We start from the raw sequence: 19,121 nt of genomic DNA on the forward strand, positions 1-19,121 counted from the left end.
TTGTTGATGTGGTGTAGTCACATGAGGATACCTTATTTAAAATGCAAAATTCCAATGATTTTTATGACTGTATCTATTATTTCACTTGACTGGAATAAATGGAACAGAATATATTGATGGTGATTATTTCATGATCAACTTCTCTTCCCATTTACAATAAACACGATCGTAACAATGTGTCGCATTAAGAATTTCAAGTTTTATTTTAATTTTAAAGCTGTTCAAGAATTTAAGTCTGAAATTACTGATGTCGTGAGCGATATCATTTAGAAAGTCTAGAATTATTTAGAGTCAGTTTTCTCCCCCAAAAGAAATAAGTTCACCTTGACGAATTTAATACCATGTAGACCTAAGTAACACCAAAAAATATTGAACCGTTGACCAACACTTTTATGTGCTAGTAATTCAGTTCAAGGTTCTAAACGTTCGTTCCGATCACATACAGACAAAAACAAAATCACTTTTATAGAAGAGGAAGAAACAAGTGGAAGGTACGAGAAGGAGAATCATATTAGTCGAAGAGAGACCAAAGAAAAAAATTATAGAACTTGGATGACGAAAAGAAAACAACGTTAACAATGTACAAAATACTACATAAAAACTGAAAGACCTAGAACACGAATATTAACATTATGTTTGTCCTTAAAAACAGAAGAATATATGAAAGAAAATCATTACACATAAACAGTCTGGTACCCGTCCGGTATTTGACAAGTTTGAGGAAACCAAACTAGAATTCAAACTTGACACATTTTAAATTCATCCAATGGCCTTTGTTTAGCAAATGCTATGGTTGTGTCGAGTGCAATTGTTTCATCGTCTAACTATGATAAAATCCTGCTCAACTAGTGGCACCCGTCGTGTTGGACTGAATACAAAACACGACACTAAAGTGACAGCGTTAGATCTGGAATACAAAACACGGCATTAAGAACACACGACACTATAGTGACAGCTGTAGATCTGGAATGCAAAACACGACATTAAGAACACACGACACTACAGTGACAGCGTTAGACCTGGAATACAAAACACGACATTAAGAACACACGACACTACAGTGACAGCGGTAGATCTGAAATACAAAACAAGGCATTAAGAACACAAAAAAGCGTTAACCGGAGCACATTTTTATAAAGCGCGGAATTAGAAATGAAATTAAGAGTTATATCAAGCTTTTCGTTTGTTTTTTTGCATTGTTTTAAAATTGTCATGGATAGCACGTGCAGGCATAGCTGTGGCATTTCATACGGAAGTAAAATATGACGTGTTTTGGAGTTCCTGGCAATTGTTATATCAGCCAATAAAAATTACGGATTCTAATGAAACAAACATATAATGTAATTATATGATATTGAAGTGATCTAACAAGATCACTTTGCACATGCCGCGTTTTAACCAAAATAATAGAACATTTCTTAATAATTACCATACATATACGTTTCATAAGAATCCGTACTCTTGATTGGCTAAAAGTAATCGCGAGGCATTGTAATATCAAATTGTATTTCTCAAAACATTCAACATTCATGACATCACGTGCTTCTCGTGTCAACACCGTCACACCAATGCAATGGGAAACAAAAGAAAAAAATGCTATTACTCGTAATTTCATTGTGTTTGCATAAAAATTTAGTTATAAGAATTGAATGCTTCTTTTTGTAATTTTATAGGGTTGTAAAAGCCTTGATCGTGCGCACATTTTTAGTATGAAACGCTTCCGCAAAACGTTATTCGGTTAATCTTTCACACCCCCAATAAAATTACAAAAAGAAGCATTCAATTCTTAATAAAATGCATACCTACAGTGGATATAAAATAGTTAAAAGTACAAATATTTATGATAGTCCACCGAATATCGATGCCCTTGCTACTGAAAATAAGAGTACAAGGGTAAACATGTTGCCAATGTTGTTACAAATGAAATGTTTACGCATCGTAAATGTGTTTCATGGGAACTCAACGTTTTAAGCAATAAAATGGCAAATGATATTGATAATATTTTCTTTACCATTTATGTCTGATGGTCCAAGAAATTCTCCCGTTGTTCTCATCGTTAAGTATTGAATTTGTTTTATAATTGAACAAAGTTGTGGGCGTAAACCCAACGACAGCAATATACCAAATGTATTCTGAGTATTTAAAAATTATAACAACAAGAGTTTTATTCACAATGTTAAAATAATTTATTATTTATTTCCATTACTACAAAATTGTATGGAGTGAAAAGTACAGTCTTCAGTCAGACGAGAAAATAGATACTGAAAGATGTCTAAAAATGAATGATTACTGCTTTATATTAATGGTTGCTGATCTTGCACAACGGACGGTATAATCAGAGACATATATACACATGTCTCTGGTATAATCAAAAAGAAACAGACTAATAGTTTTAAGTTTCCGCATACTTTATTTGTTAGACTTTAATATAACAAAGATCTTAAGAAAGTACAAAAAATCTATTGCTTAATATGATGTCTGAGAAACAGACAAAACAACCAACACTTAACATTAACCAATGAACCATAAAAATGAGGTAAAGGACAGATGAAACCTGCCTGTCTGACATCTACACCTTACAATCATTCAATACACTAAATATAGTTGACCTATTGCTTATGATTTCTGAAATACGAACTTGACCACGAAAACTTAAACGGATAGTAGCTACGATTTTCATTAAAATTATTTTTCTAATCTATATGCCGGATTTTGTACAAAAGGTTTATTTAGAATGAATAAAACCATCACTGTTTACTTTCCAATTAGCATTTAGAAAGCTTTTTAACGTTTTACACCTAAATTTAATTCTTGTCTATGGACAAACATTCGATGTTAAGCCAACCCTTATTCATATGACCTATGTTGACCTTAACTCCGCAGTTCCCAATGCGCAATCGCAAGTTGTCCCTCGAAGGGAAAATGTCGAACAGAGGAATGTTATCGCGGAAATGGAACGTGTGTTTACAGTTTCTGCGAGAAAAAGAAACAGTAAAGAGGTGCAGACAAGTTATTGTAAATTGAAAATAAATAACGGCGATGAGATCGGTCATTAGAATCATTTACAAACACCCGTCACGCAGATAAAGTCATTATATAAGCAGTCGACATTACGACGGTTTGCGAAATGTAAAAAACATTTCTGAACTTTTCGAATCCAGATCACATGAAAATAAATCGCGACGTGTTCAAATCATTATTGTCCAAAATATTTTTATAAATTTAAGAGCAGTGATCTCACAACTTAGAAGACATTAAAAATCAACTTCTTACAATTTAATATTATTCTTTCGGTGTACCCTGCGTGAAGGCCCCAATTCAATTCACAAACACGTGTATACGTTATCGGCATTGTTTTGTCATACAAATATAAAACAAGTGTATAATATCGCCATTGTTGGAGAATAATATGCAGGCATTTGGTATATTTTGTTGTTTACATAATTTGATAAATGGTTTCAAATATGTACGTTTAATCTAAAGAAATTGTCAAATACGTAAGAAAACAAAAGCACATGTTCATATTTATTTATATCTAGGTCATCTCACTCGCTGTGTCGGCAAAGTTCGGGAAGTAAACCCGATGCATAATTAATGAGATGAAAATGCACGCTACACGATATTAATTATCAATTATTAACACTTCTGTACTTTATATAAACATTCCACCGATCTTATTGTTAATTTAAAGTACATATCTTTGATTTTAGCAGCTTTAAAACTTGGTCATAATTTTGTCAAAATCGTAGCTACTATCCCTTTAACTTTGATAACTGATTCATGAAATGAGGTTGAGGTCCGGTGAACCCTCTTCGACAGATATGTAGACCTTGCAAGGATCCAATACACCAAATACAGTTATCCTATTACTCATAATAAGTGAGTATTTACACGACAGAATTTTTTTTCGAGCAGTCGTTGAATCATGATAATGAGGTCAAGGACAATGGACATAAGACGGTTGGGAACTTTGTAAAATAAGGCATCCAATTACAAGGTAGGAAGCATCCAGGTCTTATAAAGATTTATACAAATAGTTTAAGCCGTCACCGCCGGATTTTTTAAACTCTGTCTCACAATTGTGACAGGCGATACTCCACAAAAAGAAACCCTCCTTCCATTAGGATAGCTTTAAACCACAATATATTCTATATAATCCCTCTGCATTAGTCCCGAGGATGTCTAGTCAAGTTATTTGCAATTTCTTCCTAAGCTACGTAACTAACTTGATTATTATCCTCTTTTTACATGCAATAACCATCTATCACCTACCGTGCCATGTAGCACCATTATTTAATGGTGTCTTCTGTCTTTAAGTTATATAAACGTCTGAACTAATTGCAAAATCATTTACTGCCTGCATTTCTTTTGTTGTATCTGAGAAAGATGTATTACTTACATAAACATACATAAACTACATATATATTGCAGGTTCGAATTGTACAATAATTTTCGGTTTAAAATAATGTCTAATGCATATTGTACTTTGTTTCTTTTAGAACTCATTAAAGGAAAATAAATATCTTCACTTTCTATATTATCATTTTTGTAGATCTTGTATTAATAATAATTTGTTTTGTACTAATTTTATCCATCTTTTATGTTTTATATATAGCAATAGACAAAAACAGAAAAAATGGTTGCAAAATTGTCATTTATAGGCAGTAATTCCTATAATGTTAAGGTAGTATAGGAAAGTAGGTAGATCTTCTGACATTCTGAGCATTTTTGCTGTCAGATTTTCTTTGTTGTGGTTTTCAAGATATTACACAATTATGTGCAATTGACCCATACGATGTATTTTAGCTATAGTGGCCATATAGGATGCTTGGCAGGAACACAAACATAACTTTTACCCTGAGGATCACACAGCCCAACTTTGGTTTCCATTGGTCTAATTGTTTCAGAAAAAGAATTTTTTTTGAAAAGGTTAATGACAATCGACCCAAAGTAATGCCTAATTGCAATAAAAAGGGATAGAAAAGTTAGTTTAACTTTGCTTATAATTGGTTTCTTTATGCAATGTTCATTTCTTATCAGTTTTCCTCTCAATTCATCTGTAACAATGACAAATGTATACAAAATTGGCAACAACATTAAACATTGAATGCTCATCATTACCCAAAGAGTTAATTCCCTTGAAAATGTACATTATAAACTCTTAATATTCTATGGTGTAAGATTGGTGCTGAAATTTAAAACAGCATTCTTCAAACTCAATACAATTATAATTTATAAACCAAAACAGAATAAAATGCTCCGCAGGGCGCAGCTTGATACGACCGCAGAGGTCGAACCCTGAACAGTTAGGGCAAGTATGGACACATTCAAGCTTGATACAGCTTTGCATTTGGATTGTGATTAAATATTTGACACAGCATAGGTTTCTTCACAGAATGAATGTGGTCTAAGAACTTAAAAATTTTAAATTGGACATTCACCTATTATGGTCCAATATCCAAAATCTAAATACATGGTTAGATTCAGCATATCAAAGAACCTCAAGAATTCAATTTTTGATGAAATCAAACAAAAGTTTAATTTTGGACCCTTTGGACCTTAATGTAGACCAATTTGAAAACGGAACCAAAAATTAAGAATCTAAATACACGGTTAGATTCGGCATATCAAAGAACCCCATTAATTCAATTTTTGATGAAATCAAACAAAGTTTAATTTTGGACCCTTTGGACCTCAATGTGGACCAATTTAAAAACGGGGCCCAAAATCCAAAAACTAAATACACGGTTAGATTCAGCATATTAAAGAACCCCAAGAATTCAAGAATAAAACCCCATTGAAATTGGTCAAGAAATAAGCAATTTATACGAAGTATCTTCTTTTGCACAATACTGTGCAATTAAATATTTCTTGCTATTGCGCAATACTGTAAAATTGACAATTTCTTGCTATTGCGCAATACTGTAAAATTGACAATTTCTTGCTATTGCGCAATATTGTGCTATTGGATATTTCTTGCTATTGCGCAATACTGTGCAATTGAAGATTTCTTGCTATTGTGCAATACTGTGCAATTGAAAATTTCTTGCTATTGCACAAAACTTATTATATAATAATTTACACATCCTGTTTGGTGTGTATCTCCTACCATATCATTATTGTTTGCTTTTAAATATAAATCAGAAATAACCAACTTAAAATGGAAAATTTTAAAGGAAAAAAAAAGGAAAAAAAGAAAAAAAAGGAAAAAAAAAAAAATCCCCCCCCAAATTTTTTGAACCCCCTTATGATTCATCACCCCCAAACTCAATTCCAGCCTTACCTTTGTGGTATGGTACCTTGCAGTACAATTTCAGAGAGATCCATACACTTGAACACAAGTTATTGTCTGGAAACTAGAAAAATGTGTTTTTTGGCCCTTTTTTGGCCCCAAATTCCTAAACGTTCAGGGCAATTACCCCCAAACTCAAACCCAGCTTTCCCTTTGTGATATGGAACCTTGTAGTACAATTTCAGAAAGATCCATACACTTACACACAAGTTATTGTCCTGAAACTAGAAAAATGCTTGTTTTTTGCCCCTTTTTGGCCCCTAATTCCTAAAATATTGAGGCAATTACCCCCATCATCAATCCCAGCCTTCCCTTTGTGGTATGGTACCTTGCAGTACAATTTCAGAGAGATCCATATACTTGAACACAAGTTATTGTCTGGAAACTAGAAAAATGCTTATTTTTGGCCCCCAATTCCTAAACGTTTCGGCAATTACCCCCAAACTCAATTCCAGCTTTCCCTTTGTGATATGGAACCTTGTAGTACAATTTCAGAAAGATCCATACACTTACACACAAGTTATTGTCATGAAACTAGAAAAATGCTTGTTTTTTGCCTTTTTTGGCCCCTAAATCCTAAAATTTTGAGACAATAACCCCCAAAATCAATCCCAGCATTCCTTTTGTGATATGGAACCTTGTGGTACAATGTCAGAGAGATCCATACACTAACACACAAATTATGTCTGGAAGTTACAAAAATGCTTATTTTTGGCCCCTTTTTGGCCCTTAATTCCTTTACTGTTGGTACCATAACCCCCAAAATCAATCCCAACCTTCCTTTTGTGGTATTGAACCTTGTGGTGAAATTTCATAGAGATCCATTCACTTAAACTAAAGTTAGAGTGCGAACACCAATGTGTCTTAGGACGACGACAACGACGCCAACGTCATACCAATATACGACCACAAAAATTTTTTTGCGGTCGTATAAAAAGTAAAAAACAATAGTACACTTAAAACTGGAAGTGCTCATTGTACATTTGTTTGTTTATTTGTTGATGTTTATCACCACTTTCAGTGACTTGCACTATATTGTGGCAAGGTTTTTATTGGTGGTGGAAGCTGGAGCACTCTAAGAAATAGTCAACTTTTGGCAGGAAAACTGGCATCCCTTGTAAATTAAGATTGGAGTTAAACACACCTAGCAACGAGCAATTTTTGAACTCACAACTTTACCAGTTGACAGGCAAGTAGTGATCAATGTAGAGGAACCAAGCCAAGGCCACCTTTTGTACATTTGTGATTGATTGATGGCTGTTTGCTTAACATCCAGTGGCATTAATTGTTGTTTGCTTAACATCCAGTGGCATTGATTGTTGTTTGCTTAACATCCAGTGGCATTTATTATTGTTTGCTTAACATCCAGTGGCATTGATTGTTGTTTGCTTAACATCCAGTGAGGGCAGTGGCATTGATTGTTGTTTGCTTAACATGCAGTCAGGGCAGTGGCATTTATTGTTGTTTGCTTAACATCCAGTGAGGGCAGTGACATTTATTGTTGTTTGCTTAACATCCAGTGAGGGCAGTGGCATTTATTGTTGTTTGCTTAACATCCAGTGAGGGCATTGGCATTTATTGTTGTTTGCTTAACATCCAGTGAGGGCAGTGACATTTATTGTTGTTTGCTTAACATCCAGAGAGGGCAGTGACATTTATTGTTGTTTGCTTAACATCCAGTTAGGGCAGTGGCATTTATTGTTGTTTGCTTAACATCCAGTCAGGGCAGTGGCATTTATTGTTGTTTGCTTATCATCCAGAGAGGGCAGTGACATTTATTGTTGTTTGCTTAACATCCAGTCAGGGCAGTGACATTTATTGTTGTTTGCTTAACATCCAGAGAGGGCAGTGACATTTATTGTTGTTTGCTTAACATCCAGTTAGGGCAGTGGCATTTATTGTTGTTAGCTTATCATCCAGTGGCATTGATTGTTGTTTGCTTAACATCCAGAGAGGGCCGTGACATTTATTGTTGTTTGCTTAACATCCAGTGAGGGCAGTGACATTTATTGTTGTTTGCTTAACATCCAGTGGCATTGATTGTTGTTTGCTTAACATCCAGTGGCATTGATTGTTGTTTGCTTAACATCCAGTCAGGGCAGTGGCATTTATTGTTGTTTGCTTAACATCCAGTCAGGGCAGTGGCATTTATTGTTGTTTGCTTAACATTTAGTGGCATTTATTATTGTTTGCTTAACATCCAGTGGCAAATATTATATACGTTTGTGAAAAATGCTGACAATTAAATATGAAAGATACAGCAATTTAGTAATGCAAAATGGCAAATATTTTGCCTCTTTAGTGAAAACTTTCAATATTTTATTTTTTTAATTCATTTAAGTAGGGTTAAGTCTCACTCATTTAACAATAATGCACATAAACAATGAAGTATAAATATTTTGGATTATAAATCCAGGCATATAATTGCAATACTAGTATCTATCATAAATTCAACATACCAATTTATAAACAACACTATCAATAGTCACATTTAGTCATTCTCACAAATACAAGCATTCATATAAAAAATCCTGTAAAACCAGGTATAGTTTGCACCAAATAAAACACTATAGAATGGTTCAGCAATGTTCATGTACAAATGTATGCTATTGAAACAGACAAATCTGTTTAAAAACATTTTCATAAAAAAAAAAGTTTATGACATATTCTTGTAGCCAATACAACATAATAAATACTTTTAGGTTAGGGCAAAAGTCAATATTCTTGTTCAATGAAATGCAATTTTTGGGTTGAAACTTTCATCAGTGAACATAATGGACATGTTTAACCCCACCACATTCTGTATGTGCCTGTCCCAAGTCAGGAGCCTGTAATTCAGTGATTGTTTTTGTTGCTGCATATCGTATTTGTTTTGTAAATAAATCAGGCAGATAGTTTTCTCTTTGAATTGTTTTACATTTGTCAATTCGGGACATTAAAGATTACTATGCAGTATGGGTTTTGCTCATTTTTTGAAGGCCGTACAATGACCTATATTTGTTCACTTCTATGTCATTCGTCTCTGGTGGAGAGTTGTCTCATAGGCAACCACACCATATCATCTTATTTTTATATGTGTACTAAGTTTCAAGTTGATGTGACCACAACTTCATGGTAAACTACATTGACTGAAAACTTTAACCTGATATGGGACGGACAGACCAACAAAGTAACACACAAACCTGAAAACATAATGTCTCTTTCTATTGTAGTTGGGACATAAAAAATGGATGTCCATATATACTAGCCACTTTGAATTACTTGATAACTACTGAAACAAATGACCATTCACTGTCTTGATCCTTTACTTGGTCAAGGCACAATGTAAATAGTGGATCAATCCAGGTGATACAACAAATAACAGAGGAAAATTATGTCAACTAGACATTAGGTTTCCTTGACTGGTATTATATAATGCTTCTATCACAGCTTTTGAACTTTTGTATAGTTTATAAACAATAACTATAATGCTATGATATAGATTGTCTTTGGGCAAGTTTGGCTTGTATCCAGGCAGCTATAATGGCTAGGTTTCCATCATTGTTTCTTTGTATAAAACTGTGAACCTGAAAAAAGAATTCTCTCAAATAAATATGGCATGTGTATTTTTTTATGACATTAAAATTAGGAAAATAAAATAGCATTTTGCAAGACTAAATAATTGAATGTTACAATCTATATTCCTCCTAACTATACGTACAAAAAGCATCCTAATATGTGATACTAAAATTCAATGATTTTATGGAATGAAATGATGACAGTTGCTTTGTGATTAGGCCAAATGAGCCCTAATTCACCAAAATAACTTTTCTTATAAGATCTTCTTAAGGCACCATAACAACTTAAAACCAGTTCAAATTTGTTCACAGTCATCCAGGATTCAGTTGTTAAATGTTTTGTTTCAATATAAAACATATGATTTTGTAAAACTCATAAAAGCATGCAAAGCCAATTGTTTATTAAGTTTTTTTTATTCAAACAGAACATTTCAAGAATAAGTTTTCACTGATTTGGAATGAAATTGAGCATAAGAACCCATCCATATGTTTATGAATTTGGTTGTATTACTGAAAGACTTGTGCTGAAAATAAATTTGTTGGGCATCCTCAAATACAAATACTTATATAAAAATATATATTAATAAAAGAACAGAGTTCCAATGTCCCCTGCTTTGCACATATTTCATATTTCCAAGGGGCCTTTCTCTTTTAAAAAAGTTGATCGTCCACCATTATAAAACTTGTCCGAGATATTGCTGATATTAACCTATAGTATAAGTTCTATAAATATCTGGCAAGAATTGTTCCTGTGAGAGCGCTAACAAAACCAGACTGAGGGACACACCGACGGACGCCTGGTATTTCCACGTCCCCCGCACCACATTACGCAGGGGACAAAAATAAAATTTAGCTACTGTGTTCATTATGATTTCTATATTTACTTATTCAAACATAGAACATGTACAATGCTATTCAATTGAAAAAAGAAGACAGTTTTTGTCTGGCCTTGACAAGTCAAAAAGTGAGACTTAGGTATGCTGTTTCTGGCAGCTACATCAACAATTTATTAAAGTTTGTGATTGGTCAGTTTAAGGAGAACCACTTATGGTAAATCAATGCTATTTGGTACACAATTGTATAAGCATTGGCACATCCCATCTTGGCACCACCCCCTCAGTCATGGTATATTGAATTTGAAACTTTGGATAGGAAACATGTTGAAGTTTGTGTTTACGCTAGTTTAAGGGGAAACACTAATGATAAGTTAATGATATTTGGTATACAGATGTATAACCATGGCACATATTAAATTACATACAGGCAAGACATACCTCTATGTCAACAGTTTATTACAATTTTGGCACTATTGATGCTTTAAAAATAATCTGGTCAATACTTACTGACAATTCTTCCATTTTTAATCTGTGACTTGGAATTGGTTGCATACTGTTACAAAATAAAACAATAAATGAGTTTTTCACTGATGCAGACTAGTTTTCCATTCCAAATTTTCTGTTAACCTAAGGTTTTGTTCAAAGAAGACCTAATGTAGAAATGCATCATTTATGAAGTTAAAAGGGGAATTACTCCAGGGAACCACATCCTGGCAATAATCAAACATTATACCACCTTGTTTAAGGGAAACGGAAAGCTACTATTACATGAATACTTTTTAGAACTATAACTTGCAAAGGTTTGAACATGTACCTTGAATAATGTAGAAATGTGTTATTGTATTTTTTTTTCAGATTTTGTTTATTTGTATATTATCAGTAGCCATACACCAATGTATATATGTAATTATTGTTATATAAATCAAAGATATATTTGAGACATAATTTCCTATTTCTGAAAGTGACAGAATTTCATCTTACCAAATTTTATATTGATTCTTTTATTACATATCTGATGGTTTGTTTTGGTTGCGATTTATATCAGTAATATTTGTTTACATGTATTAGTGATAAATATGTAAATGGTGATGTTTGGTATACTTTAATAAGAGCAACACGAATAATAAACTACTATCCAAAAGATGTACAGGTGGACAAAATTCTGTTAGTGACCATTGGTCAGTCTTTAGCTTTCTATATTGTGTTTTGTATACTGTTGTTTGCCTTTTTGTCGTTTTTCACCAGTCAGTGTGTTTTTCTACTCATGAGTTTGAATATCCCTTTGATATCTTTCACCTCTATTTTAGTGTATTTTGGAAGATTCCAGGATTATAACGACTGATCAAAACCAGTAAGAAACTGAAAAATGTTTTTATGATAAGGAAAATGAAGTTGCTGATATTTTTATATGGTGTTAAATAATAAAATTAGAATACAGTTGTTATGCTAAAAACTTACCATCTTGATACAAAATCAATGAAATCAGGTGAATATTCATTTTCAGAAAGTCTTGGAGTTGGCTGAAATTATAATGTCATTGTCTTTAAAAAAAAACACAAATGTTTATACAATATTGCAGAGTTAATGTTAAGCATTTAAAAAAATTGTAACAGCCTTTTTTAAAAGTTCATGTGCATTTAGTTTTCCTCAAAGTCAAAGTATAGTAGAACACCTTGTGAAATGAACAGAAAGGAGAAACATACCAACATTTTATCTTTATAACAAAACCAACAATGTTTTATAGCCCAAAGTTTTGCAAAGAAATAACCATCCATACAAAATTACACCTTTAATTGCAATCCTTTATGATGCTTTTTTTCTAGAAGATCTTTAACCATAAGTGAAAGAGTGTAAACTTTTGCAGTCAAAAGAATTCTTTTCTTATCATTGATAATGGCTAAAATAATTGTTTGACATTTTTGTCGAGCCTTCGACTTTTGTCGAAAAAGCGAGACATAGCGATCCTACATTCCGTCGTCGGCGTCGTCGTTGGCGGCGTCCACAAATATTCACTCTGTGGTTAAAGTTTTTGAAATTTTAATAACTTTCTTAAACTATCCTGGATTTCTACCAAACTTGGACAGAAGCTTGTTTATGATTATAAAATAATATTCAAAAGTAAATTTTGTAAAAAAAAAATTCTATTTTTCCGTATTTTACTTATAAATGGACTTAGTTTTTCTGCCAGGAAACATTACATTCACTCTGTGGTTAAAGTTTTTGAAATTTTAATAACTTTCTTAAACTATCCTAGATTTCTACCAAACTTGGAAAGAAGCTTGTTTATGATCATAAGATAGTATCCAGAAGTAAACTTTGTAAAAAACAAATTCCATATTTTCCGTATTTTACTTATAAATGGACTTAGTTTTTCTGCCATTTAACATTACATTCACTCTGTGGTTAGAGTTTTTAAAATTTTAACAACTTTCTTAAACTATCTTGGATTTGTACCAAACTTGGACAGAAGCTTGTTTATGATTAAAACCTAGTATCTAGAAGGAAATTTTGTTAAAATTTTGTTCCATATTTTCCGTATTTTACTTATAAATGAACTTAGTTTTTCTTCCAGTTAACATAACATACAGTCTGCAGTTTAAGTTTTTAAAACATTTATTAGATTCATAAACTATCCTGGATTTTTACCAAACTTGGACAGAAGCTACTTACAATCAAAAGATAGTATAGAGAGGAATATTTTTATTAATTTTTTTTTTCATTTTTGTTGAGCCTGCGATTAACAGCAAAAGTAGGCGAGACACTGGGTTCCGTGGAACCCTTACGAATTTTTTGAACAAGGATAATTTTTTGAAACATGTTACAAAATAAAGGATTGATCTACATAAAAAATAAAAATTAGTTAATGTCAAAACACACAATTAACATCTCCTGGTGTTTTGTTAGTTGAAGCGATATTTATTATGTGTATTAGTGAAAAAAATTATGACCAATAAAAAGTAGAATGTACTTACTTCACTAGTTATTCTGTTTAGTAGTGCCATGGGCTAAATATAAGAAGATTAACCACAACACATTATAACTATTGATTGGAAAACATTAAAAGAACTCAGCATGATTTAAAATATTTAGATGAATACACAACTGTTCATTCATATTTTATAGGGAGGTTTGGCTAGCCATAAAACCAGGTTCAACCCACCACTTTTTCTTAAAATGTCCTGTACCACGTCAGGAATATGGCAGTTGTTATCAAATAGTTTGTTTCTATGTATGTTGGCGTTTGTTTTTGTAACACTTCAGTGTTCCTGTTGTTCCTTTGTTTTCCTCTTATAGTTGATGTGTTTCCCTCGGTTTTAGTTTGTAACCCAGATTTGTTTTCTCTCAATCGATTTATGACTTTTGAACACCGGTATACTACTGTTGCCTTTATTTATGTGGAATAGTGTAAAGACAGTCTTGTAAAATTAAAGAAATTTTTAATATTGAATAATTATAAACTGAAATTAATGCTTCACACTTTGATATCTTTAAATTAGAACTAAATACATTAAATGCATATCATATACATTTTTATTAAAGCTAATTTCAATATCACTGAAATAAAATGAGAAATACTTACTGAGTTGTACACAGACATCTAAAACAAAATTTAAAGGTTTATAAATGAATTAGAATCTAAAGAAATAATTCACAACCTATTAATTTTTATAGACTCAGCTCTTGTTATTCACATTTAGAAATGAAAGTGAATACAGCCACATCTTAAATACTGTTATAACTTCATTGACATGTTTTACAAGGTCTCCTTTAACAAGGTGTGCAGTGTGTCCAGGTACGGTAGATAGTGATGTCGTTTTTAACCAGATTTTATTGAAGCACAGCTGCACGGTATACATATATGCACTTTTTCCACAATTTTGTCCTCGCATCAAGTATGTAAATAGTCAACGGTACGAAAATACTCCCCTGGGAGGACTACTTAACCGCAAGAAGAAGAATATATAATCATTCCACATGCTAAAAACATAGTAAAATGGCTTTGTTATTTAGTCTCCCATTATCTTCTAACTAGGAAATGTTGTAAATGTACATTCAAATTAAAAAACTCTGCATTTCATTAAATAAATGCTTGAATTTTTGGAGACAGATTAAAATAAGCTTTGTTGCTTGTTTTTTTATTCTTTTGTTATACAGTATACTTTATGTTTTTATTTATTTATTAAGTGTTGTTTAAACCAAGTATAAGTGTTCACAGTGTGGATAAATTTTCAGTGATGTTGGATGAATTAAATATGGACCAGAAAATTTCTGGTTATATTCAGGACCAGTAGTTGTTTACTTTAGTTTAATTCTCTCTCTGGTTCTTGGGATATGATTTATCATCTTGGATGCTATTTTAAAAAATATACACAAAACTTACATTGTCATATGGAAATCTTCCTTGAACAAGCTGAAAAAGATACATTATTTTAATAAAATTCCTATTAATACTGAAATTTCTGTAACAATTGGACAGTTTTATCTGTTATTGACCTTTTAACAGGGCCTGTCATATCATACTACTGAATGAAATTACATTTCTAGATTAAGTACCACATCCTTTTAAATAGTAAATAACAAAAATATATGTTAACTAGAATTGCCATTGCAAGCAATAGCAGATGTCACCTCAAGTTACCTCAAATAAAGTTATACCAAAACTCAATACTTCTGCAGGATGGCTATATGTTCAGACTTACCTCAAATAAAGTCAGTTATTTTCCTATCAGATGGCTATTTACTCAGACCTACCTTAAACAAAGTTATATCAAAGCTCCATACTTCTGCAGGGTTGTTATATACTCACAACTTACCTCAAACAAAGTTATACCAAAGCTCCACTCTTCTGTTAGATGGCTATTTACTCAGACTTAGACCAAAGCTCCATAGTTCTGCATGATGGCTGCTATTTACTCAGACCTACCTTAAACAAAGTTATATCAAAGCTCCATACTTCTGCAGGGTTTTTATATACTCACAACTTACCTCAAACAAAGTTATACCAAAGCTCCACTCTTCTGTTAGATGGCTATTTACTCAGACTTAGACCAAAGCTCCATAGTTCTGCAGGATGGCTGCTATTTACTCAGACTTACCTCAAACAAAGTTATACCAAAGCTCCATACTTCTGCAGGATGGCTATATACCTCTCCTCTTATTCTTTCAGGCTAAAATTACATTGATATTTAGTTATATATAACATATGACAAAGGTAAAGGTACAATTTGGAGCAAAATTTGCCCTAAAATAAAAGGCAACTAAAAATCCCTCTAATTGGTAAAATCAAACATTGAATCTAAGTTCATTAATAAAACTCTTAAGATGTGGAATGATTGCCCATGAGACAACTATCAACCAGAGATCAAATGAAGGAAATGTTAGCAAATATAGGTCACCATACCACCTTAAACAATGAGTAAAACTTATACCCCATACCAAGCTAGAAAAGGCTCTGACATTACAAACTGTGAAACAATTTAATCAAGATTACTGTGATAATAATGTTATGCACAACTGCCACACAGAAATTCACATTTAACATTAGAGGATAGATCCGATATAGTAGATATTTTAAGAATTTTCAAGCAAGTTTCTTTTTTTAGATGTTGAATAGAAACTCATACATGCTGGAATGTTTTGTGTAATATCTTACAAAATAAACTTACAGCCATATATGCATTGGTTCCTATATAGGTTTTAGCTATTGACTTTACTAGCTGAAATTACAAAATATACAATCAGAATAAAACTATTTTTCTACTGTAACTGCACAATATCTCTTTTTTTTCATAGATAGTATGCATGTATCCAGACAATTATTGTTTGATGGCTGTTTGTGGTTCAGCTGCTAATATTCCATGCATATTCAGGTTAATAAAATTTCAATATTCCCTGCTTTGTACTACACTGACAAGCTGAGATGCATTTTTAATGTACTGCATCACAAGGTAACAGGTGCAGGAAAACATGTTATCCTACCCGGAAACAATTATCTGACTCAATACTGACCAGTTTTGGCTCTAACTCTGAACTGTTAGGCAAATACCAATTTAAAACTCTTTGATTTTAATTATTTGCATAGCTTAAGTTTAAAGGTTACAGTGTACAAGAATACACAATGGTCCCAAATAAGCATTTTACTTTTTAATGGCAGTTAATCAGCAGAAAATGAATGATTATCTATCTATTTCACAACAACATCACATGAGAAAATGTAAGTATATTCAAGATTTCACAAAAAGGGTGTTAGAAAATGTTTAAAACATAAAAAATATAAAATTATATAAATATTATTGTTCTACTTTGAACATAGGACATCATGCAGGCCACCTTTGGACTATCACATTTCCATGTTTAGTGAACTTCAGAATCTGCTTAATAACCTTAATTTGCCAAATATTTCAAACAGTCTATATCTTAATGAACATGCATTTTTATTTCAAGGTAATTAAACACGTTCATTGTTTTGTCTCACAATGTGTTGTTTTTGTTGCTCTCTCATATCTTTTACCTAATATTACATTTTGTTTAAAATAATTACCTGCGTACTGACACCAAAATCACAAAGTTTGACCTGACCCTGGGTATTGACTAGAACATTTGAAGGTTTTATATCTGTAAAACAAACACTCACATTTTAATCATTAATATATCCAAGGGAAGATTTTATAGAACTGTGAAGAATATATAGTTATCTTAAATAACTTTAGTATGAATTGGAATACTTTGCCCAGTTTTGATAGTAAATTCCTAAACTATAATATCTTTATTGACTCCTGCAAAGTGTCGCCAATAAGAACCCATTAAGCTAAATATATACCACAACAGAGTTCAAATCAGACAGATTTACCATGTTCCAAACTATGGGCCTGCTCCAGGAATTTAATCAGTGGTTGTCCCTATGACTCTAAGATCTTGGAGTTAATGTTAGATAATTTGCCATCTGTTGAATTCATTTGACTCTAAGAACTTGGAGTTAATGTTAGATAATTTGCCATCTGTTGAATTCATTTGACTCTAAGAACTTGGAGTTAATGTTAGATAATTTGCCATCTGCTGAATTCATTTGACTCTAAGATCTTGGAGGTAATGTTAGATAAATTGCCATCTGTTGAATTCATTTGACTCTAAGATCTTGGAGGTAATGTTAGATAATTTGCCATCTGTTGAATTCATTTGACTCTAAGAACTTGGAGTTAATGTTAGATAATTTGCCATCTGTTGAATTCATTTGACTCTAAGATCTTGGAGTTAATGTTAGATAATTTGCCATCTGTTGAATTCATTTGACTCTAAGATCTTGGAGTTAATGTTAGATAATTTGCCATCTGTTGAATTCATTTGACTCTAAGATCTTGGAGTTAATGTTAGATAATTTGCCATCTGTTGAATTCATTTGACTCTAAGATCTTGGAGTTAATGTTAGATAATTTGCCATCTGTTGAATTCATTTGACTCTAAGATCTTGGAGGTAATGTTAGATAATTTGCCATCTGTTGAATTCATTTGACTCTAAGATCTTGGTGTTAATGTTAGATAATTTGCCATCTGTTGAATTCATTTGACTCTAAGATCTTGGAGGTAATGTTAGATAATTTGCCATCTGTTGAATTCATTTGACTCTAAGAACCTAGAGTTAATGTTAGATAATTTGCCATCTGTTGAATTCATTTGACTCTAAGATGTTGGAGTTAATGTTAGATAATTTGCCATCTGTTGAATTCATTTGACTCTAAGATCTTGGAGGTAATGTTAGATAATTTGCCATCTGTTGAATTCATTTGACTCTAAGATCTTGGAGTTAATGTTAGATAATTTGCCATCTGTTGAATTCATTTGACTCTAAGATCTTGGAGTTAATTTTAGATAATTTGCCATCTGTTAAATTCATTTGCAACTTAAGAATAGGGGTGATTTAGAGCTTGCCATATGGTGTGAATGTTCTACTATCCTTGAGTACCAACTTGTGACCAGAAGATGTTTATATTTGGTGAGCTTGTGTTGTTGGTTTGTTGCCTAATAAAACAGTCACCCCATACCTCTTGTTGATCAGACAGTAAGTAGTACAATAAGCAACAACTATTCTCTATTATTTATTTAGGTACCTCTGTGTAGAATTTTTAAAGCCCACATATAACATAAACCTTCTACCATAGATACAGCCATTCTCCCTAATATATGCTCAGGAATCAGACCATACTTATCTAAAGATCCACCTGAAACACAAAATATATAAAAGTAACTGGAAAGAAGGTATATGGTTTATCTATATATGCTGTTTTTGTTGCTGTTCTTTATCTTAATTTCATATGAACATAAAGCAAAAGTTCATACATTGCTGCAACTTCAAGAGGACCGACCTCTAGCTTCTGTTGAGAAATGCAAACTTATCAAATCATGATTAATTTCATTGTTGCATTTAAATGCACAATATGA

At 32.3% G+C, this 19,121-nt stretch overlaps 1 protein-coding gene across 1 annotated transcript in view; it reads right to left on the reverse strand.

The window, feature by feature from the left end:
• Positions 1–8,610: 8,610 nt before the first annotated feature.
• Positions 8,611–19,121, reverse strand: part of LOC127735516 (dual specificity mitogen-activated protein kinase kinase 5-like) — a 30,713-nt gene continuing 20,202 nt past the window's right edge. The window contains exons 11-20 of the mRNA XM_052245698.1: positions 18,791–18,901; positions 17,227–17,300; positions 16,352–16,402; positions 15,782–15,853; positions 15,067–15,096; positions 14,266–14,283; positions 13,658–13,690; positions 12,144–12,205; positions 11,193–11,238; positions 8,611–9,858 (exon numbers count right to left, since the gene is read on the reverse strand). Of these exons, the coding sequence (XP_052101658.1) occupies positions 9,763–9,858; positions 11,193–11,238; positions 12,144–12,205; positions 13,658–13,690; positions 14,266–14,283; positions 15,067–15,096; positions 15,782–15,853; positions 16,352–16,402; positions 17,227–17,300; positions 18,791–18,901 (593 nt within the window). The 3' untranslated portion in view covers positions 8,611–9,762. The remainder of the gene's footprint in view (positions 9,859–11,192; positions 11,239–12,143; positions 12,206–13,657; positions 13,691–14,265; positions 14,284–15,066; positions 15,097–15,781; positions 15,854–16,351; positions 16,403–17,226; positions 17,301–18,790; positions 18,902–19,121) is intronic.

This window comes from Mytilus californianus, unplaced genomic scaffold (genome assembly GCF_021869535.1).
Source record: "Mytilus californianus isolate M0D057914Y unplaced genomic scaffold, xbMytCali1.0.p SCAF_3, whole genome shotgun sequence".
Classification (NCBI taxonomy): Eukaryota; Metazoa; Mollusca; class Bivalvia; order Mytilida; family Mytilidae; genus Mytilus; species Mytilus californianus.